General features: G+C 48.0%; 1 protein-coding gene across 11 annotated transcripts in view; it reads left to right on the top strand.

Annotated features, from left to right (window-relative positions):
* CMKLR1 (chemerin chemokine-like receptor 1) overlaps nt 1-26,631 on the top strand; it is a 183,961-nt gene that overhangs the window by 116,943 nt on the left and 40,387 nt on the right. Inside the window, exons 1-3 of one of the 11 annotated variants that reach the window (XM_049865999.1) lie at nt 5,552-5,892; nt 20,572-20,650; nt 22,485-22,579. The exons of 6 other annotated variants lie outside the window; for them this stretch is intronic. Coding sequence is in view for 1 of the 5 variants with exons in the window: in XM_049865993.1 (XP_049721950.1) it covers nt 17,753-17,758 (6 nt within the window). In the remaining 4 variants the exon portion in view is untranslated. Of the gene's footprint in view, nt 1-5,551; nt 5,893-14,859; nt 15,560-16,680; nt 17,759-20,571; nt 20,651-22,484; nt 22,580-26,631 lie in introns of those variants that run through there. 4 more of the 11 variants (XM_049865997.1, XM_049865995.1, XM_049866000.1 and 1 more) reach the window with 4 other exon arrangements.

Here is a 26,631-nt window from a genome sequence, read left to right as displayed (position 1 = left end):
TTTGCAGTTAATGCTGGCCCCGGGGAGGGAGGTGTGGGCTTGGGGTCTGGCTCAATTCATCAAACATTTCCAGTGTGGGTCAGATCTGGTATCAGGAGCTGGAGCGACCTCTGTCCAGGGATGGAGACAGACAGGTACAAGGGAGGATTAGACTACAGTGTGATTCAGGAAAGGATGCGTGTATTGGCCAAGTACAGACCTGCCATAAGAAGGAGTGGCCAACTTTCCCGGGTAGGTGGGAAGAGCAGGGGCAGCCCTGGAAGACTGACTGGAGGAGAGGGCACCCGAACTAGGTTTGAAAGATGATCAGGAGTTACCAGGTGGCTGGCACGGGGTAGCCAGAGAAGGCATTTCTGGCAGAAAGGGCAGCTTGGGAAAGGTGCAGAGGCTTGAAACCCCATGATGGGTTCAGAATAGAAGGAGGGAATGGATGAGGTGGGCAGGGGCCAGGGTGTATTGTTTTGGGGTTTGGGTTATGGGGTCATTCTCTGGGAATTGGAGCATCAGCTGCTCAGGACTTGCTGTGTGGCTTTGGACAGTTGCTCACCTTTTCTGGGCCTCTGTTCCACCTTCTGGAAAATAGGTTTCCCCAGAACCAAGCCACATACAGTCAGGTATCACCCACAGCAGGGAATACCCATAGATTTCCTGCCAGGCCAGCTTCCAGCTCCTCCCATCCCCATCCTGGAGAACGGGCTAGAACTACCCCCTTCTAGCATTCCAGGTGGTCCCACCACCCTCAGAGTGGAAAACTGCCTAGAGGTGCCAGGTGGGGCCGCCAGGGCTCACCCAGGAGCAGTGGCCTTGTCCACCGCCACCAAGAAAGCCCTTCCCCTGGCCTCAGAGTTGGGGCTTCCTCACTGCCCATCCCACGGTGCCCCGCCCTGCCCCCCCCTACCCCCCGCCAGTGCTTTTAACCTCTGCCAGCCTGGGATGAAAATGCAGGGACCTGGATGTTCCTGAAGCAGACAAAATCAGCTGGACTGCCGGCCTCCTCCCACGACTTCCTCCTTCTCAGTTCGAAAAATTCAGCTTCTCACTTCTGCCCTCCTTTCCTCCACCTCAGACAGTTCCCAAGGACCCGAAAGAACACCTTTTTCCCTTCCGCTGCACGTCAGGGCTGAATAACTCTTGATGGTATTTGGACACTTATGCACAGATACAGATCACATTTCCAACACAGCCTGTCTGGGCAGTGTTACAAATGGCTGATGATTCCTGACCCAGAGTTTGACTTTCCTGTCTTAGTAACACTGTAGTCCCCTCGGTGGTCGAGAGCTGTAACTCGGCCTTCCCAGGTGGAAGGAGGAGTCTTTGGGCCTTCTTCTGCTCAGGGGGCCCAAAAAGGACTCTGTCATTCATTTCACAGATGTTTATTGAGCACCTACTATGTGCTTGGAAACCCTGGTGGCATAGTGGTTAAGAGCTATGACTGCTAACCAAGAGGTTGGCAGTTCAAATCTACCAGGTGCTCCATGGTAAACCCTGTGGGGCAGTTCTACTCTTTCTTATAGGGTTGCTTTGAGATGGAACTGACTTGACGGCAACAGCTTTTTTTTTTTTTTTTTTACTATGTGCTCAGAGCCCTGATGCATAGTGATTAAGAGTTTGGCTGCTAACCAAAAGGTCAGCAGTTCAAATCCACCAGCCGCTTCTTGGAAACCCTGTGGGGCAGTTCTACTCCGTCCTATAGGGTCGCTATGAGCCAGAATCGACTTGAAGGCAATGGGTTTGGTTTGTTTTGGGGTGGGGGGGTATGTGCTCAGCACCTAGTCCCTGGCCCCACTGGGCTCTGGGTGTGGGCAGGGAGATAGATACCAAATACATGGTGCCAATGGTCATTGCATTACACTTTCGGTGGTGCTGCGGTGGAGGACACGGCACTCATAGAATGAACAACAGGGGCACTGACTTGGTTGCCGGGCTCCAGAGAAAGTGATGTTTCTGCTGACATCAACTCGGAATCCACTTGAAGGCAACTGGATTTTTAGAATTTAGGAATTCATGGACATTAAAGGTCTATCAGAAACAGATACCAAGGGGCTTGGGGAATTGAGATATAAGTGTGATCTCCATACACTAGGGTTAGCCAATACTAGGAAGAGGAGTGTCAGAGCTGAAATCAGGTCCTGAGTCTCTTGGGGTGGACTTTTCCTGGAGGACAGAGTGGGATGAGCAAGGCAAAACTCTACCTTCTACCTAGGTCCAGGGCAGACATCACGAATCGATCCCCGAGCTCTTTCCCCACCAAACTGGAATGTGGCCTCAGATTCCCTTTAACACAGAGCTAGTTTCTCTGCATACCCTTTAGGGGCACTGGCTCTCTCTCAGAACCTCTCTTTAGATTTCAGGATCCTATTAAGGAAAAAAAAAAATCCTTTCCACTCCGAGGAAGGAAAAGCTATATTCACAATGGTAGCCAAAGACCTGTGGCATCTGATTTGCCAGCAGCAGCCTGGTGATAGTGACTTGGTCGCAGGGTAGCCTGACTCCTTCCCCGCCCTCCCCACCCTCCCTGGTCTTCACTGGGGCCCAGGTGAGCCTGGGTGTCCTGACCTCCGCCCTGGACACTCAGAGGCCCAGCTGGCCCAGAGCCCAGCATCCTCCTTCTGCCGGATGTGGCCCTGGCTGGCAAGCCGAACTTCATTACAGTATCCTCAGGTTGGCCTGGGAGGCCACAGGGTTCTGGAAGGCCTGCACTGGGGGCATCCAGTTCGAAGGAGGAAGAGGCAGTTTCCATAAATCCAGAGGCTGGATTCACTGAGCTCCTGTTTAAGATTCCCTGAGTAAGCTCGATCTTCCTTGAAGGCTGCCTCTCCCCCGCCTCCTCCTCCTCAGTCCACAGCAGATGAGGAAACTGAGGCTTATAGGGGTGAAAGATCTTGCCCAAGGCATCCAGCTTACAGTGGTGGAGTCAGGGATTCTAAGGAGGTCTGTCTGGTCCGAATCCTCCATTCTTAACTGCTGTTCGGGCATCGGCTAAGTACCTTGTTCCAGGACCCAGAATTTATTCCGGATGGAAGTGTGTCCATATCAGTGGCTCTCAAACTCAAGCATCGGAATCCCCTGGAGGTCTTGCTAGAGCACGGATTGCTGGGCCCACTGCCAGAGTTTCTGATTCTGTAGGTTTGGGGTAGGGCCTGAGAATTTACATTTTAACAAGCTCCCGGGTGAGGCTGTTGCTGCAGGTCTGGGAACAACACTTTGAGAAAGCTGTTGTTAGGTGCTGAGTGGATTTCAACTCATAGCAACTCTGTAGGGCAGAGTAGAGCTGTCTCACAGGGTTTCCAAGGCCCTAATCTTCACAGAAGCAGATCGCCAGGTCTTCTCTCCCACAGAGCAGCTGGGTGAGTTTGAACCACAGACCTTTTGGTTAGAAGTGGAGCGCTTAACCATTGTACCACCACGGCTCCTTTTGAGAACCTACCCGTTGCTGTCAAGTTGATTCCGACTCCTAGCGACCTTATAGGACAGAGTAGAACCTAAAAAAAACAAAAAACCTGTTGCCATCGAGTCGATTCCGACTCATAGTGACCCTATAGGACAGAGTAGAACTGCCCCATAGAGTTTCTAAGGAGCACCTGGTGGATTCGAGCTGCCAGTCTTTAGGTTAGCAGCTGTAGCACTTAACCACTATGCCACCAGGGTTTCCGAGTAGAACCTAGTATTTATTAATAAGTAACTTTTTGAGAGTGATGTTCAGGATCCCCGTAACATGGTGGAAATGCCCTTTTCTTTGAACCAGGAGACTTTGGGATCCAAAGCCTGCTCTGCTACCAACGGCTGGGTGACCTTGGACAAGTCACTAGGCTTTTTTGCAGCCAATGCTCCCATCTGTAAAGGGAGGGTTTGGATGAGATATTTCTTAGTCCCCTAGGCAACCTGGCAGATGAGAGAGGAGATGAGTTTGGAATCAGGTAGGCTGGGTCTGACTTTTGGCTTTAGGGCGCTTGCTGTGTAACCTTAGACAAGTAACTTAACCTCTCTGTGCTTCAAGTTATCTGTGAAATGAAGGAGTTAGGCTAGATGGTTTCTAGGCATAAACCTCACTGAGTTAAGGATTGAGAATAGTCAGGGGTGGCATAGAGAGAGGCAGGTGAGGGTCTAAGACTAATCAGATGGTGAAGACATGTTACTCCAATCATCAGAGTTTGCCAGGCCCAGAAAAGAGCAGACCCCTTTCCCTCCCTTCCTTTCTCCTCCCTCCCTGCTCTCTCTGTCTCTCTCTCCTCCCCTTTCCCCTTCTCTCATTCCCTCCCCTTCCCACCCTCCACTCTCTTCTCTTTTCCTTTCTACAAATGTTATTTTAGGCAGCCTTGGCTTTGGACTCAGACAGAGCTAGGTTGAATCACAGCTCTGTCTGCCTGAGCTGGGCACCCTTGGCAAAATGACTTCTGTGGACCCCACTGTCCTTATCTGTAAAATGGGGTGAGTGATACCTCCCTTGGCATTATTGGGCTTCACATGACTTACCCCATGGGAAGCACTTGGCACAGGGCCATACACACAGTGGGTACTTTTACTGTTATTTCTTTAGTCTGGAGGCTATGGGCTGGGCTCTGGAGCCAGAGAACCTGGCTTGAAATTCCAGCTCTGCTACCTACTGGCTGTGTGGCTTTGGGCAAGTGACATAACCTTTCTGTGGTGCAATTTCCTCATTGGTAAAATGGAGTAGTGGTAGTACCTACCTCCTAGAGGTGCCAGGAGGATCAAATATCAAGTGCCAGCACACTGCCTGGCTATTTAGCTTTTCTGATTACTCTGCTAGTGATGATAATGACAATGAGGACAGGTGGTGCAGACAGTGATCCATAAGTGAGATACTTAGAGCTGGGATAGTGCAGTCCCTTCCCCAAGGAGCTTCCAGAGCAAGGGAAAGAGACGCACTGGCACACAAGAGGGGTCCCTGGGTGGTGCAAATGGTTAACGTTCTCAGTGGCTAACTGGAAGGTTGGAAGTTCGAGTCCACCCAGAGGTACCTGAGAAGAGAGGTCTGGCAATCTATGTTTGAAAAATCAGCCATTGAAAACCTTATGGAGCACAGTTCTACTGTGACACACATGAGGTCCCTATGAGTCGGAGTCAACTCCCCGGCAAGTGGTAAGCAGACAAGAACAATACTGAGATAGTGTTGTAATGGGGGTGAGCCCCCAGGGTCTGAGGGGAGCCCAGAGGAGCCCCCTGAAGGTCAGGGAAGGCTTCCCTGGGAGGTAGCCTTCAAGATGACCTGGGGGTAGGAACAGCATGTGCAAAGGCCTGGGGTGGGATAACCAGCAGCAAGCCTGGAAGTCTGGAGCTCCAAGCCCTTGCAGGAGTGGGCGCTTCCCCCAGCAGCCTGGCCTGCATGTGCTCCTGGTTTTTGCTCAGACAGCCTTGCCGCCTGCCTGGTGGGCACAGTTCCTGTCGCCAGAGGGGGCGGGTCATCCCCAGCAGGCCTGGTCACTGCCACCCACGGGCCCAGTCCCTGCTGGCTGGCCGGGATGGGGGAGGCTCCCCTGGCACCCTCCACCCTACACAGCTGGCCGCCTCCGCCCTCAGTGAGCCCAGTTTCCTGCCCCTCCCTCTCACTCTCCTCCCTCCAGCTGTTTCTCTGGCTGAGTTTTGTCCCCATCCCGTTCAGGGCAGCAGCCCCGGCAGGCAGGCAGGGAGCTCAGGACAGAGCGAGGATCCCTGGGAGCCTGGGGGTAAGCTGTCCCAGGGGTTGTACTCTAGGATCTCAGAAGAGATCGTGGGTGAATGAATGACCTGTAATCTGGGCAAACAGGCACAGCCAAAAGAATGGTGTGAGGGGAGAGAAAAGTCAGAGCACCAGTTGCCTGAACAGCCTCGAGTAGCCTGGAGCCATGGAAACCTCAGGGAAACTCTGAAGACCTGGACAGAGACCCTCGAAAGGTATCATGCTTGGCTTTGACTTTTCTCAGAGGGGCCAGGGAGGGGCAATACCAGTCAGGAGGTGAGGTTGATTCTTCTTATAAGATAACTTTTGTCAAAATAAAAATAGGTTTAATTATTATTTTCAGATTTCAAAAGTAATGCATGTTAATTGTAAATAATAGCGAGGAAGCAATAGTTTTCAAAGCAGTGTGCTCAGCGTTTTCCTTCATGCTTGCAGCAACTATGTGAGGCAGGTGCTGTCATTGCCCTCATTTTACAGGTGGAGAAACTGAGGCTCACTGATGGTGCAGGGCGGGGAGGGGGGAGTGGGGGCAGACACTGGCTCAGGGCCGTGGAGATGGTTAGCCGTGTGGCCAAGACTGGATTGAGGGTGTGCACAGCCTATGTCATGTTCTTAACCACTGGGCTGTACTGCCTCTCAGCTATACAGACAGAAGCCGAGGTCCCCAACCAGAGGTGGCCCTTTCAGGTGTCTCATTCACTCACTCAGTCGTTAACTGACCTGTGCTTCTTGTTGCGTGCCTACTATATATTAGACACACACTAGGAAGCATGTGTGTGTGTATCTCTATCCCTGTTCCTACTCTTTGCTGTTGTGGTTGTTAGTCGTCGCCAAGTTGATTCGGACTCATGGCAACCCCTTGCATGCAGAGTAGAACAGCTCCATAGGGTTTTCAGGGCTATGATCTCTCAGAAGCTGATGGCCAGATCTGTCTTTCGAGGTGCCTCTGGTTGGGTTCAAACCACCAATCTTTTTGCTGATAATCAAGCACTTAACATTTGTGCTACCCAGAGACTCTTATCCCTACCCTTACCCATACCCATACCCACACCCACACCCACACCCACGCCCACGCCCATGCCCACGCCCACACCCACGCCCACACCCACGCCCACGCCCATACCCATACCCATACCCATACCCACACCCACACCCATACCCACACCCATGTCTGTCTGTCTGTCTGCCTACCACTCTATCATCTAGGGATCTATCTATCTCTCTGTCTACAAGCTTTTCTAATACCTTGTCTGGTAACCTGCTTTGTCCTTAGCAATTGATTGTGTACATCCTTTCATCTCATCTACATTTCTCCAATAGACTTTTTAATGGTTGCACAGAAAGGATGTCTGGAGATTTACTTAACCATTCCCCATTGTGTTGGTTTCTAATTTTCTTTTTTTTTTCTCCATTGTTATAAACAGTGCTGGTATGAATGCCCTAGTACGACATCTTTGCACATTTGTCATATTGCTGCCTTTCCAGAGAGGAAACTATTAGGTCAAAGGTCTCCCTATTTTTAAGGCTTTTGAGCCTTTTGATCATATTGCCCCCTGAAAAGTTGTGCTGGCTTGCACTCCCCCTGGCATTATATCAGTTTCCTCCCAGCCTCACCTACACTGTTGTTACCCATCTCTTAAACATTTCCTGGTGAGAAAAATATCTGCCTGCTTCAATTTGTTTTGTTTTTAATTAATGAGGTCGATTATCCTTTCTAAGCTTATTGCTCACTTTTTTTTTTTTTAATGACTATCCTCTTCAAGTTCATTGCCATTTTTTTCTGTTGGCATGTTTGTCTTTTTCTTATTGATTTTTAAGAGTTCTTTGCACATTAAGGCTCAAACCATTTGTGATATTTGTTGAAAATATCTACCCCCACCTCCACTTTCAGGCTTAAAACAAAACGAAGCAAAACCTGTTGTTATTGAATCAATTCTGACTCATAGTTACCCTTTAGGACAGAGTAGAGCTGCTTCCAAGCAGAGACTGGTGATTCGAACTGCCGACCTTTTGGTTAGCAGCCTAGCTCTTAACCAGTGCACCACTAGGGCTTCTGTAAATGGTTGAGTCACAAAGACCAGCTTTTGGCAAAATTACAAACAAAAAACACATCATAATGATGAAGTAACTGCTATTTGATGTCAGTGTGACCCCTCAGACCTGCAAGGTTCAGGGAGGCCAGGTCACCAGTCCAAGGTCACAGTGAGGAAGTGTCCAGGTCATGGGTTTTCTTCTCTTAGCCCTGACTTCCCTTCTCACAATTCACCTTCCCTGAGTCTCCTGCTCTCTCTCTTGCCCTAAACCTCCTAGGCTGCTGAGATGAATGTGACCGGTTATCCAGGCCTTGGGTGGGGATGGGGTAGGTGGATTGGCATCTTGTTAAGCTTTAACCTAAAGCTAAGGAAGCTCAAGCGGTAGGGGTAGCAGGTGCTGGGAAGCTCACAGGATTTTTATCTCTTGGCACATAGGGGCCTCTTTGGACCCCTCCCAAAACCATGCCTTGAACTTTAGGAAATAGATAAAGTTGTCTTTGGGCAAGTCTGTTCCCCCTCTGGATTGACCTCTTCTGAGAATTTGCTGGGCTCCCAGATTGGGCTAAGGGCCTGCCTGCTAGACTCTCGTGGTGCCTGTTCATTCCCAACATGGCACCTACCATGCTGTATTATAATTACCAGTGTTCTTGTCTTTCTGTCCTACTAGACTGGCATTTCTTGAGGCCAGACGTGGGGTACTATTCTCTCTGCATTCTCAGTCCTCTGCAAAAGACCTAACACAGTAGGTGCTCAGTAAATAAAGTAACCAGCCTTAGTTTCCTCATCTGTAAAATGGGGAGTTGTACTAAAGGCCTAATTCTATGTTTACATAATAACTCTCTCCGTTCACGAACCACTTTGTTGAGATGATTTCTTGACTTCTTGCCATGACTGTATTATAAAGGCACTATCTTTTTTATTGAGTTAAATGTATGTGTAGCGAAGGTACTATTAACACACCTGTTTTACAGATTAAGAAATTGAGGCTTGGAGAAAAGTTTTGATACTGCATCTCCTGAAACCCATTGCTGTCGAGTTGATTCCAACTCATAGCAACCCTATTGGACAGAATAGAACTGCCCATAGAGTTTCCAAGGAGAGGCTGGTGGATTTGAACTGCTGACCTTTTGATTAGCAGCCGAATGCTTAACCACTATGCCACCAGAGGTCCACCAGGCAGTGGTTATTGGGGTGGGTTCTATTGGGTACCTTTGAACCTGGTCTGCCACCTGCCAACTGAGTGACATTGAACTAGTTATTCCTTATTTTGGGGCCTTAGTTTCCTCATCTGTAAAATGGGAATATGAATAATAACTACTAAAAAAAAATTTTTTTATAGGGTTATTTAAAAGATTAAATGACATAATACATGTAATGTGCTTAGCAGAGGGCTTGTCATGTAGTAATGGCTCTAGAAATATTAGCTATTATTCTCATCATTTCTCTACCACCATGTTGTCTATACCTGTGTGACACCCATCTGAGTCAAGTAGAAGGTATTATTGATTTCTTTATCAGTTGGAGTATTAATGCTTAGGCTCCCGCCAACATACAGAAAAACCAAAAGTCTACTTCATACCCTTTCAGTGACATTGCACTGGTGCAGTCATCGCTGCAAGTGGCACAGCTATGAAGAAGACTCAAGGCTTCTCAAGGGGCAATCCTGAGACCACTTACATCAGAATATTCATGAATGTTTCTTAAAACTTCAGTTTTCTGAATCAGAAATCTCTGAGGATAAATCTTGGGAGTCTAAATTTTGAACCAGTTCACCAGGAGACCTGGACGCACCCCAAAACTTGAGAATGACTGAGCTAGAGTTCTTGAACAGCTCTTCTTTTTGTCCCGTGCCCAGGATTCTGGGTTTGTTTTTTTTTTTTGCTGCACATTGAAATTTTCTTTTTCCTCTCTAAGCAAATATCCATGTGCCTCTGTGAATCCAAATGTTCTGTGTCAGCAGTTGAGGCCAGGAGGCAGGGAGGGAAAGAAGTGAAACTCCATCTCCTAGTACCACAGAAAGTTTAATCGCATTCACACCCACCCAGTGTGGTGGCTTTGAAATTATTTTAAGCTGTAGACCTTTTCCTCAAATGAAAATATATGGGAAGTACAATTTGAAAATAGATAAATGTGGTGTTACTCTAGTTGAAACAGAGGTGGAGGAGTCCAGGCCTTTGCTCACTGAACCTCACTCTCATTGCTGAAAGTCCTCTAAGAATCCCTATGGTTCTTCGGGGCAGTCTGAAAACTGAAAATCTACTCCACGGAGTTAAGAGACCAAAGTTTTAGACCTTCACTGAACTTGCTATATGATCTTAGGCAAGGTTTTCCAACTCTCTGACCATAATCATCTCATACATAAATAAGGAGGTTGAATGTTATATTACTCAGGATAGGCTGAGTTGCAGTAACAAATAGACCCAAAAACGTATAATGGCTCAAAAAACAAAGCAAAACAAAACACAAAAAAACAAACCAAACCAAAACAAAAAATCAGATGTCTACTTCCAGGCCGGTATTCTTGGATGGAGGGTAGTCCTCCTCCCTGCAATGATTCAGTGACCCGTCTGGTGGCCGTACTATCCTTTTGAACATTGGCATTGTCTGTATCCAGCTGGTAGAAGATGAAAGAGAGAAGGTGTGGAGATGGCATATTTGCTTCATAACCGTCTTTGCCTAGAGGTGGCACATATCACTTCTACTTACATTGGTGAGAACTAGTCATGTGGCCAAACTAGCTGCAAAGGAGGCTGGAAATGAAGTCCTTGCCAGGGCAACTCTTTCTTAGCTACATGTGTACTGTGAAAGGATAGAATGGATTTTTGTGGACAACTAAGCTGTCTTTGCCACAAATGTGGATGGCCTCTTGGGTCCCTTCCATGCTTTAATTCTAACTCTAAATTTTTATTAGCTAATCTTTGAGTTAACATGGTGATATTGGGCCCACAATCCTTTCCTGTCCTCAAGATAACCAGTAGCCGTTGCCATTGAGTTGACTCCAACTCATGGCAACCCCATGCATGTCAGAGTAGAAATGTGCTCCATAGGGTTTTCAATGTCTCATGTTTTAGAAGTAAATTGATAGATTTTTCTTCCAAGATGCCTCTAAAACCAAAACCAAACCCATTGTCTTCAAGTGAATCCCAACTCACAGGAACCCCATAGGACAGAGTAAAACTGCCCCATAGGGTTTCCAAGGAGCAGCTGGGAATTCGAACTGCCAACATTTTGGTTAGCAGCCAAACTCTTAACCATTGTACCACCAGGGCTCCAAGTTGCCTCTGGTTGGGTTCAAATCACAACCTTTCAGTTAGCAGCTGAGCTCTTAACCATTTGCATAACTCAGGGACTTGTATCCTCAAAATAATCACCACGAAGTATACTGAGTAAATTCTTAGATTCCAGGCTCCTGAACGTGGCAACGGGCAGTCCCTCTCCCTCTTGGAAAAAGGAAACAAAAGTAGGAACTTTATTGAGCACATCACATTTACCGAGCCTGAGGTTTTCGTACCCATTATCTCTTATCTAATTGAATCCCCCTACAACCCTATGTAGAAAGGAATCAGGATTATCGTCCCCGTTTTATAGATGAGGAAACTGAGGCTCAGAAAGGTAAAGGGACTTACTCAAGGCCATGCAGCTTGTAAGTAAGCAACAGAGCTGGGATCTGAACCCAGTCCAACCTATTCCTGTCTAGGAGTTCCATTGCACGTGTGTAGTGTGTGTGTGTGTGTGTGTGTGGTTAGTATAGGAGTTTTCCTTGAGCTGGACTCTCTCAAGGCTTGGGCATAAGGGATGTGGAAGCTTAGAAGATTGCCAATTATAAGGCAGCTAGGTGGTTGGCCTTGCCTGGGGAAGCCCAGCATGACTAAGTGTTAAAACTACTGGCCATGAAAAGAAGGGGGTGGTATGTGAGGGCACAGACTGTGATGGGGAGGGTATCTTGTGGGTTCTGGGTGTATGGGGACAATTTCCTGAGTGAATACACCCACAGAAGAGTAAAAACGATACCAATGTGAGAAATAAAGATGAATCAGACCCAGTTCCTGTTCCTAAGGACCTCAGGGGAGGAGAGGCAAACTTGTTGCCAATATTTTTATTCACTCAACAAACACTTATTAGCACCTACTGTGTGTCAGGCACTTCACAAGGCATCCCTGCCCTCATGGAACTTTGTAGGGGCCATGGGGCAGTTACCTTTGAGGAAGCCGTAGGCCAGGCCTGGGATGCAGAGAAGGGGCCATGTGAGTTGGCAGCCACTTTGTGCCGCCTCTCGGCTCCAGGACATGCTGGTTTCTAGCAAAATCAGGAGACCGGTTAATTTTGTTTTCTTTTAGAACCTCTGCCCAGAAATGGGCACAGGTATGATAAAGAAAGAGTAAAATTTGTCACCCTGCTGGATGGCACCAAGAGACATATATGATTCTACACACTGCTGATAAAAGGAAGGAATGTTAATTCCAATGGCACTGGTTGTCAGCACAATGTGCTGATTATGTTCATAGACACTGGCGCTAACTGCTGGATTCTGATCCCAGCTTGGCCACTTAGCCTCCTGAGGCCTCAGTTTCTTAGTCTGTAAAATGGGAATACTGTTAGTGCTTACTTCAAAGGGTTGTTATGGGAATCAAATGAGCTGATATACAGAAGGAGTCCCTGGGTGGTACAAATGGTTAACACAGTCAACTGCTAACCAAAAGGTTGGAGGTTTAAGTCCACACAGTGGTGCCTCAGAAGAAAGGCCTGGCGATTGACTTCCAAAAAATCAGCCATTGAAAGCCCTGTGAGTACAGTTCTACTCTGACGCACATGAGGTTGCTATGAGCTGGAGTCAACTCGACAGCAATTGGAAAAAATATGTGTAAGGCACTGAGTACAGCACACAGTCAGCTTAATGAAAGCATTTCTATTTTATTCTTTGTTGGGAGAGTGGGCACTGGAATTTGCCTTTGCACACTTGGGTTGGCATGGGCATCAGTGTCCTGTGACCTTGGGTTCCCAGGCTGGGAAAGCTCATTCTGGCCAGTCTCCTGGCTTCATGCCTGGCCAGCGGAGAAGACCTCCACTCCAGAGGTAGGGAGCTGCTTGGTTGGGCCTCTCTCCTCCCCCGACCATAGACACGTCTTGGCAACGCTGGAAGTACCAGCAGCTGACTCAGCAGAGAGGTCGGCTGCCGTCTAGGCAGGATGTCAGAATCAGTTCTGCTTTTTGGGGTAAATGACTTGGATCCTCTGACCTCAGACCTGAGTTCCTACTGAGGGCAACTCTTGTGCAAGGAGGTGGGTGGGTGGGGGTTGGTACAAGAAAGGAAGGTCAGCACCCTCTGTTTCCTTCTGGGCATGAGGAGTCAGGGAAACTGGAGGGCCGGTAGAGAGCAAACGGGGTGTAGTGGGGCAAGGGCGGGCCCTGTGGCCAGGCTGAGCAGGGGTCCAGTCCTGGGTTTGGCACCTACCACCTGTGTGAGCTCAGGCAAGCCACATGACCTTGAGCCTCAGTTTCCCCTTGTCTTAGGGTTGTTGAAATAGTGTCTGCAGTGTCCCTTGGGGTATAGTATGTGCTCAATAAATGATCTTGGGTAGTGATTAGGGCAAGAGGGACATGCACAGTGCATCCATCCCTCGTTATTTGAATTTATTTGGACAGTGAAGCTGTTGCTGTCAAGTCGATTCCAACTTATAGCGACCTTATAAGACAGAGTAGAACTACCCCGTAGAGTTGCCAAGGAACGCCTAGTGGATTCAAACTGCTGACCTTTTGGTGAGCAGCCATAGCACTTAACCACTATGGCACCAGGACAGTGAAGGGTACCAAACTGTTAACAGAATCTATTAATATGTAAGCGTTAGAGAAGACGTGGGAGTTCAGATAACAAGTGTACTAGTATCCTGTTGCTGCTGTAACAGTCAGCACAAATTTTAACAACAATCCAGTTACCGTCAAGTAGATTCTGACTCATGGCAACCACATGTGTGTCAGAGTAGAACTGTGCTCCCCAGGGTTTTCAGTGGCTGGTTTTTTTTTGGAAGTAGATCACCAGGCCTTTCTTTGCAGGTGCCTCTGGGTAGACTTGAACTTCCAGCCTTTCATTTAGCAGCTCAGAGTGTGAACCATTTGCATCTCCCAGGGACTCCCACCACAAACATTGCGGTTTAAAATGACACGTATTTGTTGTCTTAACAGTTCTGGGGCTAAGAAATCCCAAGTGAGTTTTCCTGGGTTAAAATCAAAGTGTTGGCAGGACTGTGTTCCTTCTGGGGGCTCTAGGGAAGAAGCTGTTTCTTTGCCTTTTCCACCTCCTTGCCACCCACATTCCTTGACTTGTGGTCCCCTCAACGCCTGTCTGCAAGGCCAGTAACAGTGGTTGAGTCCTTCTCACATTGAAGCACTCTGACTCTAACTCCTGACTCCCTCTTTCACTTGTAAAGATCTGGGTGATTACGTTGGGCTCACCCAGATCATCCAGGATAAAGTCCCAGTCCCCCAATCCTTAACTTAATCACGCCTGCAAAGTCCTTGGAACCTGGGACTATGTTACCTTATACAACAAAAGGGAAATAAAATAGATTGCAGGCAGAGAGAGCAGCCCAAATAGAGACCTGCTGATTTGATGGGTGAGGGGGGGGTGGCAGGAGGGATCTGGAAGCTTTGCAGGGCCTTGAAGACCACAACTAATTTTCTGGGTGGTCCATTTCACTCCCTTCACTGGAACAGCATCCTGTTGTGCCCCAGGCGTCTGCCTCTCCAGACTTGGGGCTTAAAACTTGAACATTTGGACAACTGAAGATTCCAGACAATCCAAAGTTAATTGATTGAAATTCCAGCTCAGCGGAGGGCATGTTGCTTTGCGGCTTTATCTCTTGGGTTGTCTGGTCCATAAACTAGCTCGGAGAATATTTCTCTGCATTGGTGGCTTTCTTGACTGAACGATGGGGCCCCTCTCCTGCCCCATGCACGACTTGCTGACAGATGTCGGGAGAGAATGAGGTGCTTCCTTTGGGGTTAAAGAGAGTTTATTTCGGAAGGCATTTTAGTCTTTACTAGAGGGAGGGAGACTGAGCTGGGCTGGGCACGAAAGCTTCTATAGGCCGAGGATGCAGGGCTGACTGACATCAAGGGTGGGCCTCTTCAGGGAGTGGGGGCAATTTTCAGTCTCTTTGATGACAGATTTGATTCACAGGGGGCCTCTTCAACTGTCAGGGATTTGGGTCATGAGGAAAAAGGGTTTCCCTTGAATAAGAATGGAATGGCTACTGGGTGGACAGAAGAAGGAACTCTGTGTTCTCACAGACCTGTTCTGGCTCCAGGACATGAGGGAGCAATGGGGACCGGAACTCCTGTGCTGCGGAAGGCAAGGAAATGCCAGTTGTGGAAATGCCAGGATCACGGTTGGGCTCTCCAAGCATTTCCCTCCATTTCCTGTCTTGGCCTAAAAAGTCAGCAGGGAAGGACTGGGTAGAGACCTCGAATCGCCAGCCTCCCTTCTCCTGGGGGAAGCGGTGCCTGTCTGGTAAATGGGCCTTTCTTTTCCTGTTTTTTCCTCCCCTCTTTCTGTGAAAGGCCTCAGACATGAAGGAAATCAGAAACAGGACTCTAGGGGAAGGGAGGGAAGGGGCAGTTGGGAACAGCCTGGAAAGATCTGCTGGCTTGGTGATGTCCCTCACCTCCCCCGCCCCCCTCTGATTCTCTCTGGTCTGCGATGAGGAGATTCCTATCAAGTCTTAGGTAAGACTCCTGTCAGCTGTGGGTTGAGAAGGCTCCTGTCAGGTATGGGGTGAGAAGGCTCCTATCAGCTGTGACGTGAGGAGATTCCTGTCAGCTGTAGGGTGAGAAGATTCCCGTTAGGTGTGAGGTGAGGAGATTCCTATCAAGTCTGGGGTAAGGAGATACCTCTCAGATGAGAAGGCTCCTCTCAGGTGAGGAGGATCCTGCCAGGTTGGGGTGAGGATTATTTGTGAGGCTGGGGCCCTATATCTCCTCTCTGCTTCGGTGAGCTTGTTCCTGATCCATACTTTCTGTTTATTCCACATTCTTGGCCATATCCTAGCTCTGGTGTTTCACATTTTCCAGGGCGCTAGGAAACCAGCGGAGTCCCTGAATGGGGCCAATGGTTAACCCACTCGGCTGCTAATCAAAAGGCTGGCAGTTCAAGTCCCCCAGAGGCACCTTGAAAAAAAGTCCCAGTGATCTACTTCCCCAAAAATCAGCCATTGAAAACCCTACAGAGTGCAGTTCCACTCTGACACACATGGGGTCATCATGAACTGGAATCAATTTCACGGCAACGGGTTTGGGTTTTTGGGTTTAGGAAGTCAGCAGCCCCTCGTAGTTCCTCCTTCCATGAGCCTTTTTTGCTGTTTCCGCTGCCTGAAGGAACTTTTCCTAGCTGAGCTCAGGCCAGGGTTCTGCCAGATTCTGCTTCCTGTCGCTAAGATCCTCTGGGGCCAGCCACTCCTCCTGGCAGGGTCACAGCAGACGGTTTATAGACTGGATACCTACCCTCTAACTTCACACACACTCAGCCATTGGAAGCGTAGGAGGTGGGGCAAACAGTCCCATTTTACAGCCAAGGAAGCTAAGGCCCAGAGAGAGGTTGTGCCTTGACTCACTCTTTCATTCTTTAATCCACGATGTCTTTATTAGCTACCTTCCTTCTCTGCCTTCAGAACGCCATTCACCCTCCAGTGGCACTTAACTCTTTGCTCTTGAAGTTCTATGAAGTGTAATGATTAAGAATTTGGTTATACTTGGATTCGAGTCCTGAGTCTCACTTACTAGCTGTGTGACCTTGGGTCAGCTACTCTCTCTCAGCCTCCGTTTCCTTACTTGTCAATTAGAGGTGCTGAGAGGATCTGTCTTGAGTTGTGTGCTGAAGATTAAATGGGACAACAATTAATGTCACTGAATTGTACATGTGAATGATGTTTAAACTGTCAAATGTTTTCTTATATGTATCTACTTACCACAATTAAAAAAAAAAGATTAAATGAGACAGTCCAAGTCAAGGGCTTAACACTGTGCCTGGCACTTAGTAGGTGCTCCGTAAAGTCATGTATCTAGACTTCTGGACCCTTAAAACAGATGGGGTGTATCTGAGGTCCCTGGTAAATACTTTCTGGAATGGAATTGAATTTCTTAAATTGCCCGCTCTGTTCCACTCCCAGCCCCTGTCCACCTCACCAAGAGGAGGTCAGGGTTCCCAGGTGTGAAGAAAGAGTAAAGCTGAGAACAGGAACCCCTGTTCTGGAGAGCATTCATGTTTCCCAGTTTCCAAAGCAATGTAGGCTTGTCAACGTCTCATAACAACTTTATTGTAGATGAGACTGAGACTCAGAGAGGTTTGTTCATTGCCTGAGGCCACACAGCTGATAACAGACAGAGGAAGTTTCCTGATGCCTCATCCTACCCTTGCCTGCCTACCACCCAGACTACTCCTATTCTCCCAGTCCTTTTCTCCAGGGTCCATGTTCCCTCCTTCTCTGTGGTTTCCAAGCCTTGTCCCTTTACCTACACCACAGACTACTCTCACCAAAGTGGGCCTTTGTGATCAGGCCATGTCTTCATCTTCCATGAGCTGACAAAACTTATCAGCCTTCCCATTCATTCATTCCCTCAGGAAACTGTTCTCATCCAGACGTCTGGTTGGAAACCAAAGCAATAAATTCACTCACACTGATGTGTGTGCAACTGATGACAGCTTGCTGTGCACAGTCTTTGGGGGCAGGAGTGGGGGTTCGTGAGCACAATGCCTTAAACGAGCAGTGAGTGTCCATGATGGTGGACATTCAGGCGCTATGGATATGAGGTGAGGGGAACGTTTTGTCCAGGATCTTCTTGGAGGCATGCAAGCAGCAGCCTCGTCTGCTACAAAGGACTGGAGGACAGGAAGTTACTGAGTCAAGTCCTTAGGAGAAGTTTATACTTTCAACTTCCCCACGTCTCCAGTGGGGCTTCTCTCTTTCTCTTTTTCCTCGTAGCTGAGAATTGAGTTGACTTTCTTTTTCATGTGACAATTGCACATTTGCAGAGCTCAGACCTGGGAGGTATGGAGGTGAGTGTTGCAATCTTGACACACCCTGTGTCTATACTGCTTGCCCACCAGCCTGTCATTTTCTGATGGAGACTGGGGGCAGAAGTGGTTACCCCAGCTCTGTCCTGTGGTGTGGATGAGGAGCCTGGGGTCTTAGTGGCCCTCTGCCGAACTGCTAAAACTGTCTTCTCACTCAGGCATTCCTTCCTTCCTTGTGTGCGTGTTGCAGGGGGTGCTGGGAGGGGATGGGGCAGTGCTGGCTGGGTTGTGTGGGGAGAAGTGCATCTCATCAAGGTGGAACTGGTGCTTAGAAGCGTCTGGAATCCAACTGCTGGCTTCAAATTGCTTGACTTCCTAGCTGCACGGCCTTGGATGGGCGAGAGGAGCTGAGGGCTCAGCTGCCCCAGCTCTGCCATGTACTAGCTGTAAGGCCTTGGGCAGGACACCTGGCCTCTCTAGGGCTCCGTTTTCCCATCTGTAAATGAAACTAAGACTATAACATGCCACCTCAAGCTGCCACAGGCATCAGCGCAAGAACATGGGCAAACCACAGAGCGTCGAAAGGCACCACAGTTATTATTACCCAGGGAAATTGTCTCAGAAATCTGGCCTCAGAGAAGGCCCAGGCCCAGGCCACCACCCCGCCTTGGGGAGGCTGTCCAGACTGGGTGTGGTGTGGGGCCAGTGGAAGCGGGACTTTGCCTTCCCCAGACTCTTGGAGCTTTCTCCTCTGAGAACTGCAGTCCCTCTGGCATCATGTTGTCTTTAAAACTCACAGGATTTGTTGTTCTAGGGGGAACCTGTGCTGTGTTCTCAGGCCCCGTATGACTTTGAAATCTAACGGGCTTGCGGGGGGTGGAGAGAAACGGACATAGGGAGGTAAATTTTATTCTAATTTTTTAATCTCTTTTTTTTGTATTTTCCACTGCCAGTTGTTTAAAGGAAAGAATTTGGAACTGGGGATGTTGGAATTGCGCTAATAATAGCAGGGATGCAGGCTGCCTACACCTTCCAGGAGCCTCTCGCAATAAGTGTGCAAGTTAGCTATTTTGCTATTAGCTATTGGTAAAAAAAAATTATTTTTTATTTTTTTTATTGGTATCCATAGCAATGGGGCGGATTAAGTAAGAAGCTCTGCCCCCTTCCGTCTGGGATTTTGGACAAGGCTCTTCACCTCTCTGCGTTGTGCATTCCTAAAAAACTGGGGCTACCTCAGGTGATTAGAAGGGAGCAGGTCCATGGGAGACCCTGGTAACATGGTTCTGGAACTATCTGAAAGGGTTCTGTGGGTTGACTCTAGCCAGCACCTGGCTCCCTCAGGGATGGTGGTGACCAGCTTGTGTATCACCTGGGATGTTGTGTTGGAGATACAGGGTGCAGCCCCAGACACTCAAGTCCCTTAAAAGAAAAAAAAAAAAGAACAGTTGCCACTGAGTGGACTCCAACTCATGGTGACCCCATGTGTGTCAGAGTAGAACTGTGCTCCACAGGGTTTTCCACGGCTGGTTTTTCAGACATAGATTGCCAGGCCTTTCTTCCAAGGCACCTCTGGGTGGACTCGAACTGCCAACCTTTTTGCTTAGCGGCTGAGCTGCGTTAACTGTTTGTGCTACCTAGGGTCTCAAGTTCCTTAGGTGGCTCCAAAGCTTATAGGGTTCAGGATGCAGAGCAAGGCCACTGTGAGGTGCTGGGTCCGAGGCCATCTGCCCTGGTCACTGCCTTGTCTTGCTCCTCTTGCCCTGTGAGCCCTCCAACTGGCCTCACCCTCCCTTCTCCTTTCTCTTTCTCCTCTTCCCTCATTTCTCCTGGAGCCAGTGTCCTCAGCCAGCTGGAGTCTTCCAGAAGTGTGTGGAGCATCTTTGGGCAAATCTAAGCACTTACTTGTCCATATGGATGGGACTTCAAGGCCCCAGGTGGTGGTCCAGTTCTCCGTGGTTTCTTCCCCTGGGAGCTGGATGTGATCAAACTCTAGGCTGTGGCAGGAATCCTGTTTCCACTGTCCAGGAAATATGCTGCCTGCCCACTACCCCTGCACACACCACATAGTAGGTGCTCAGTAAACATCTATGAAGGAGTGAACTGAGGAGCGGGATGGCAGAGGGACGTACCTCATACTTTGAGGCACAGGGTCTGGGACACCATTTGAACCCCCCTCTTTCCCTTTGGGAAAACCAAACCCTTACTAAAATTATTTTGAGGTCATGTGTTTTATTTTTTAAAACACATACAATTATTTTGAGAGTATATATATGTATATATATATATATATTTTTTAATGCATGGAAACTTTGCATATATACCTGTGCATTTAAAGACAAAAATAGGGACCCTCAGAAACCTTTGAGTCAGCTCCTGGAAGAGGTAACTTGTCTGTGCTTGGGCTCCCTGTCTGGTAGCTCATTTTGAGAAATGGCAGACAATCCATGGATTGTCGCATTGGAGGAGGAAATATATACAAGGAAATAGAGGCACAGAGAGGTTAAATAATTAGGCCAAGGTTACACAGCTGGGAGGTGGCAGAACCAGGGTTTGAACCCATGCAGACTTAACCGCAACACCTGGAAAGGTGCCACTTTGCTGACCCCGTTCCTGCCTGCCCGCCTAAATCTGTGGCTGGGCAACAAACACACAAAAAACCAAACCTGTTACTGTCAAGCCAATTCTGACTCATGGTAACCCCATGTGTTGCAGAGTAGAACTGTGGTCCATAGGGTTTTCTTGGCTGCAATCTTAACAGAAGCAGATGGCCAGGGCTTTCTTCTGTGGTACCCTTGGCTTTGGTTAGTAGTTGAGTGAAAACGGTTTGTGCCAACTAACCTTGCATTTTATCACAGCCAGATCCCAGAGGGAATAAACCCCAAGAACCCAGCCAGCAAGCACCAGGGGCTTTGAGACCCCTTCCTTGCACCATGGGTAGGTGTTATACATTTAATTATGTCCTCCAGAAATGTGTATCTACTTGGTTAGGCCTTGATTCCCAGTATTGTATGATTGTCCACCATTTTGTCATCGATGTCCTTTTCTTCTGTGTTGTAAATTCTACCTCTGTGATGTTAATGAGGCAGGATTAGAGGCAGTTATATAATGGGGCAAGACTCAATCTACAAGATTAGGTTGTGTCTTTAGTCAATCTCTTTTGAGATATAAAAGAGAGAAGCAAGCAGAGAGACAGGGGGACCTCCTACCACCAAGAAAGCAACACTGGGAGCAGAGCTTATCCTTTGGACTCAAGGTTCCTGTGCTGAGAAGCTCCTGACTGGGGAAGATTGATGACAAGGACCTTCCCCCAGAGCCAACAGAGAGAGAAAGGCTTCCCCTGGAGCTGGCACCCTGAATTTGAAATTCTAGCCTCCTAAACTGTGAGAGAATAGAATTCTATTTGTTAAAGCCATCCATTGTGGTATTTCTGTTATCGCAACACCAGGTGACTAAGACAATAGGCAAGTTCTTGGTTTTGCCCAAAGATGTAAACTTTGGGGTCTCCCAGCTGGAGCCCTGGACTTTGGGCCTTGGCTGGATCTCTGCCTGGCTGGGAAGCTGCCAAGCCAGGACTGTGGACCCACTGGCCTTTCTGGAACTGTGCGCTTCTCATCTGAGGCATGTGGCTGTGGGGCCAGCCTCTTTCTCCAGCTGGCTCCACTCTTGCCAAGTCTCTACCTCTTGGCTCCATTGCCACTGTCTGTGAGGCAGCCAGGAGTTGTTGGCAAGCATCCTAGGACTCATTTCAGATGAGGAAACTGAGGCCCTAGATACAATGTCAGAAAACGAGGCCAGGTGTCCAGTCCTGTTTCTCCAGTTATCCTGGATCCTGAGCTCAGGAAAGTCCTGTATGCCAGGTCCGCCATGTTGAGCCAGATAGTGGCTTCCAGCTCACTGTTTTCTGAAAGATTCGTGGGGTCATGGCTCAGAGAGGGGAGAGGCTTATGGAGGTTCACTTTACAAATTAGGAGCAGACTTGGGACTGGAACCCAGGTCACCCATCTCCCCTAGCACCTTGTTCCTCCTCCTTTTCTATTTCCATTCTTAAATGAATGAATGGATTCATGGTTTCCATCAGAGAGGGTGTCCAGGCCCCCAGCAGTTGGCGGGAGGAGCAAGAAGGTAGGTGGAGCTAGTGTGGATATAGGTGTGGCCTGAAGGGCTATGCTTGTCCCAAGCCCATGGGTCATTTTCTTGAAGGGTAGGGGCTGGGGGAGGAAGACCAAAGTGGAGCAAGTGTCTAGACAAGGAAGTTATCATGGATTGAATTATGTCCCCCCAGCAAATGTGAGTATCAACTTGGTTAGGCCATGATTCCCAGTATTGTGTGGTTGTCCACCCTTCTGTGATTGTCCACCATTCTGTGATTGTAATTTTATATTAAAGAGTATTAGGGTGGGATTGTAACACCCTTACCAGGTCACATCCCTGATCCAATGTAAAAGGAGTTTCCCTGGGATGTGGCCTGCACCACTTTGTTATCTCTCAAGAGATAAAAGTAAATGGAAGCTAGCAGAGAGAGGGGACCTCATACCACCAAGAAAGCAGCGCCGGGAGCAGAGCGTATCCTCTGGACCCAGGGTCCCTGTGCCGGAGAAGATCTTCGGCCGGGGTAAGATTGAGGACAAAGACTTTCCTCCAGAGGAGACAGAGAGAGAAAGCCTTCCCCTGAAGCCGACGCCCTGAATTTAGACTTGTAGCCTACTAGACTGCGAGAAAATAAACATCTGTTTGTTAAAGCCATTAACTTGTAGTGTTTCTGTTACAGCAGCACTAGATGACTAAGACAGAAGGAGAAGCAGAGGGAGAAGGAAGAGACTAAGGGAGGAAGAAGAAAGAAGGAGGGGAAAGCTTTGCCTTTGGGTAATGGGGGATGTGGGGAGGATCTCAGAAGGTGGGCTGGCACTTTTTCTCTTCCTAAACTGGAAGGAGGTGGTGGTGGAGGCTTGAGGTCTTAGATATTTAGTTCTGAGATCCAGGCTCTTGGAGTGGGTTGGGTCTCTTGGTAGAACTCAGGAGAAAGCACATATGGGTTACATACCTCCCTGGGCTTGGGGAGAGAGCAAAGGGTGTCTTCCCTTAATCACACCTCCCCTTTGTGATTTTTAGGAAGCTGCCAGGGTCCTTATGTTTTTGCTAAAACTCTCCTTCTGCTCCACACAGTGCCTGAGTTTCCATCATCAAAGATTTAGAATTCAACTCCGTTCATAATGTTCCCCTCCAGCCACCATATTATTTGAATGAGCAAAGCTCTTATGCTTCTGAGCTGCCTCTGTCCAGGATGCTGGCCTGATCAACTCCTACTTGTCCCTTGAGTTCCGCTTCTTCCAGGCAGCCTTCCCTGACTTGGCGGCTGGAGTTGGTACCATGCCCCTGTGTTCCCCCAGTGCCCTGGGTTTGCTGTGTTGTGATTTACTCATTGTTTGCCTCTTCTACCTGACTTTGGGTTTCTTGGGAGGGGGAACTCTTTTCTTTTCGTATTCCTAGCTTCTAACCTGGCACCTGGCAGGTAATATGTGCTCAGTAAGGTTTATCGAACATATGAATGAGAAACATGTAATCTGTTATTAGATATTTATACCTCAATGTGAAAGAAGCCCTAGATGGTTTTTGTTTGTTTGTTTTTAATCACACTCCCTTACAACTGTACCATGTTCATGTCTGGGACAATGTGCTATAATGGTAATAATTATAGTCATAATCAACAACAATAATAGCAGAAATAATAATTGATAAATTACTGAAAACTTACCATGGGCCAGTCACTGCTCTAGATGTTTTATATACCTTCTCTTATTTATTCTTAGTGTCAATTCTATGAGGTATATACTATTACTGCCCCATTCTACAGGTGAGGAAAACTGAGGCACAGAGAATTTAAGCAACAAGGAGGCCTTACAGGTAAGTGGTAGAGCTGAGATTTGAACCCAGGTGTTCTTAGCCATTTCATGCTGCTGCCTCTTCCATTTTCTAGCTGTGTGACCTTAGGCAAGTTGCTTGACCCGCCTGGGCTTTAGTTTTTTCCACTGTAAAGTAGGGGTGGCACTCAGGGCTGCTGGGAGGCTGGGGTAAAGTGAGGGGTGGGAAGGCCCTTGAGTGTCAATAGTGATGGTTCCAGTGGCTCAACAAGGCTGTGGTTTCAAGGTTCTCTGCCCATGACTACAAGCTGCAGGGGTCTCAGAAACCTGCACCAGCTGAGACGTTATGGGCCTGAGTTCTTGGCAGGGGGCGTTTGGAAACAGGGTGGAGAGAGACAAAGGCGCCTCTGTCTGCCACTCGAAATCTTGGGGAGTGAGTGGGGCAGGTGTGAAAACACAGAGAAGGCATGAGGACCCCTGCCTGGGAGCGGGGCAGCCCCCTGTTGCCTGCCAGCATTGATTCTCCATGAGCAATGGGTGGAAAATTACTCTGGATCCTTTCCTGAACGTTCCAGGATGGCTGGGTACAGTTCACAGATGGGAGGGCCTTGTCCCCACCCCAGGAATGTGATCGTGGTTTTATTTTAAAACAGAATAAAAACAGAAAAGAGGTTCAGTCAGCGGCTACTTGGGGCTGCCCAGGGCTACCAAGCCACGTCCAGAATGAAGCTCTTGGTCTGAATCAGACTCTGTGGGCTCAGGGACAACACTGGGGACCTACTGGCCGCAGGTCACTGTCTTGTTCTCTGTGGATTCCATCCACCTTTTCCAACCCACCTGCTGAGGAGCGGGTGGGTAGGAGCCTCCTTCTTTGAGAGCCCAGAGCCACTCTTTGCAGCTGATAAGGGAACCTCAGGCATAAATCTGCCACTTCACACCATAGGGTATTTCATGCACCTCAAAAATGCTTTCCTAGTTCTTGATCCTCACAGAAGCCCTGGGAACAATTGTTATTGCCCTTTGATAAATGTGGAAACTGAGGACCAGGAGTTGGAACAGCCAGTACAGCTGGGATGGGAACCAAGAGCCTTTGAATTCCTGTGAGACCTTGTACCACGGATGTGGCTCGGGCTCTATGGGGACAAACAGCCTAAGTGACTCTGAAGCATTTTCTAGATGGATTAAACCACCGCATGGCCAGTGCAAACCCAAAATACCAAACCCATTGCCATTGAGTCAGCGGCCCCATGTGTTGTAGGGTAGAACTGCTCCATAAGGTTTTCTTGGCTGTAATCTTATACGGAACGAGATTATTAGGCTTTCTTCCTCGGTGCCTCAGGGTGGGTTTGAACCACCAGCCTTCTGGTTAGTAGTTGAGTGCAGTTTGTGCCACTGGGGACCAGTGCAAAGGGAGACCTTAAAACCCATTTGCTCATCATAAAAGACCCAAAATCTACTAAGAGTCCCAAAACATATTAAGAATATGTGGGAAGTGATATAATACATGATTACTGATTGTTAACATTGGTGTCATGCAACATGTTAACATTGTTACAATGTAGTGTGTTAATATTATTACAGCATTTTTGTATTAATTGTGACATCGTAACAATAAGATCCTAGAAGCAAGCCAAGCACCCATCCACAGGACACTGGTAACATAAATCACAGCAAATCCAGTGATGGAGTACTCTACAGCTGTCAAAAAGGATAGGCTGCTCTTTATATTCTGGTATGAAATCATCTCCGAGATATATTGTTAGGTAAGAAAGGCAAGTTGCAATAGTGTGTATAGTATACCACCTTTTATGTAAAAAAGGAAAGAAATCAGAATATACATTTGTATTTGCCTAAAAGAACACTGGAAGGAGACATGAGAAACTAATAAAGGGGTGGGTGCGGGGGGATTAGGTCAATGGCAACAGGGTAGGAGCAAGGCTTTTCATTCTAGCTTTTTAAAAGGTTTTAGATAGTTTTCAATCATAGAATTGTGTTACCTAGTCAGGAAAAAAAAAAAAAAAAAGGCCAAATTAGAACTGTGCGGGCATGTTCCCTAAAACCACCAAACCTGTTGCCATCAAGTTGATTCCAACTCATAGTGACCCTACAGGACAGAGTAGCACTGCCACATAGGGTTTCTAAGGAACAGCTGGTAGATTTGAACTGCTGACCTTTTGGTTAGCAGCCAAGCTCTTAACCACTGCGCAAGTGTTATTATTAATTATTATTATAAACTCTAAGATCCTATAGGGTTGCTATGAGACAGAATCAGCTTGACTGCAGTGAGCATGGAAGGTCTATGGCCTCCATACCCAGCATCTCCTTGACCATCATGCATGTACACATTTAGGATTGTAAACCTAGAGGGTCCTGAACAAGGTGTGTGAGCAAGGGCACTTCTATTCCATGGGCCCCTCTTGCCTCTGGGTGGAGGAGGGGGTGATCTGTCAGTAGGGGAAACCATGAAATTTATTGCCCAAACTGGGGCACTTTGGAGAAAGGAAAGGGCACTGTTCCAGATTGAATTGTGTCCCCCCAAAAATGTGTGTCGACTTGGCTAGGCCATGACTCCCAGTACTGTGTGGTTGTCTGCCATTTTGTCATCTGATGTGATTTCCCTCTGCGTTGTAAATCCTAACCTCTATGATGTTAATGAGGCAGGATTAGAGACAGTTATGTTAATGAGGCAGGACTCTGTCTACAAGATTAGGTTGTATCTGGAGTCAATCTTTTTTGAAATATAAAAGAGAGAATTGAGCAGAGAGGATAGGGACCTCCTACCACCAAGAATGAAGAGCCAGGAGAAGAGCGTGTCCTTTGGACCAAGGGTGCCTGTGCTAAGAAGCTCCTGGACCGGGGGAAGATTGATGACAAGGACTTTCCCCCAGAGCCAACAGAGAGAAAGTCTTCCACTGGAGCTGACACCCTTAATTAGGACCTGTAGCCTTCTAGACTGTGAGAGAGTAAGCTTCTGTTCGTTAAAGCCATCCACTTGTGGTATTTCTGTTATAGCAGCACTACATAAATAACACCTCACTATATATATATATTTTTTTT

The sequence above is a fragment of the Elephas maximus genome, chromosome 22 (genome assembly GCF_024166365.1).
Source record: "Elephas maximus indicus isolate mEleMax1 chromosome 22, mEleMax1 primary haplotype, whole genome shotgun sequence".
Classification (NCBI taxonomy): Eukaryota; Metazoa; Chordata; class Mammalia; order Proboscidea; family Elephantidae; genus Elephas; species Elephas maximus.
This window is presented reverse-complemented; position numbering and strand designations above follow the sequence as displayed.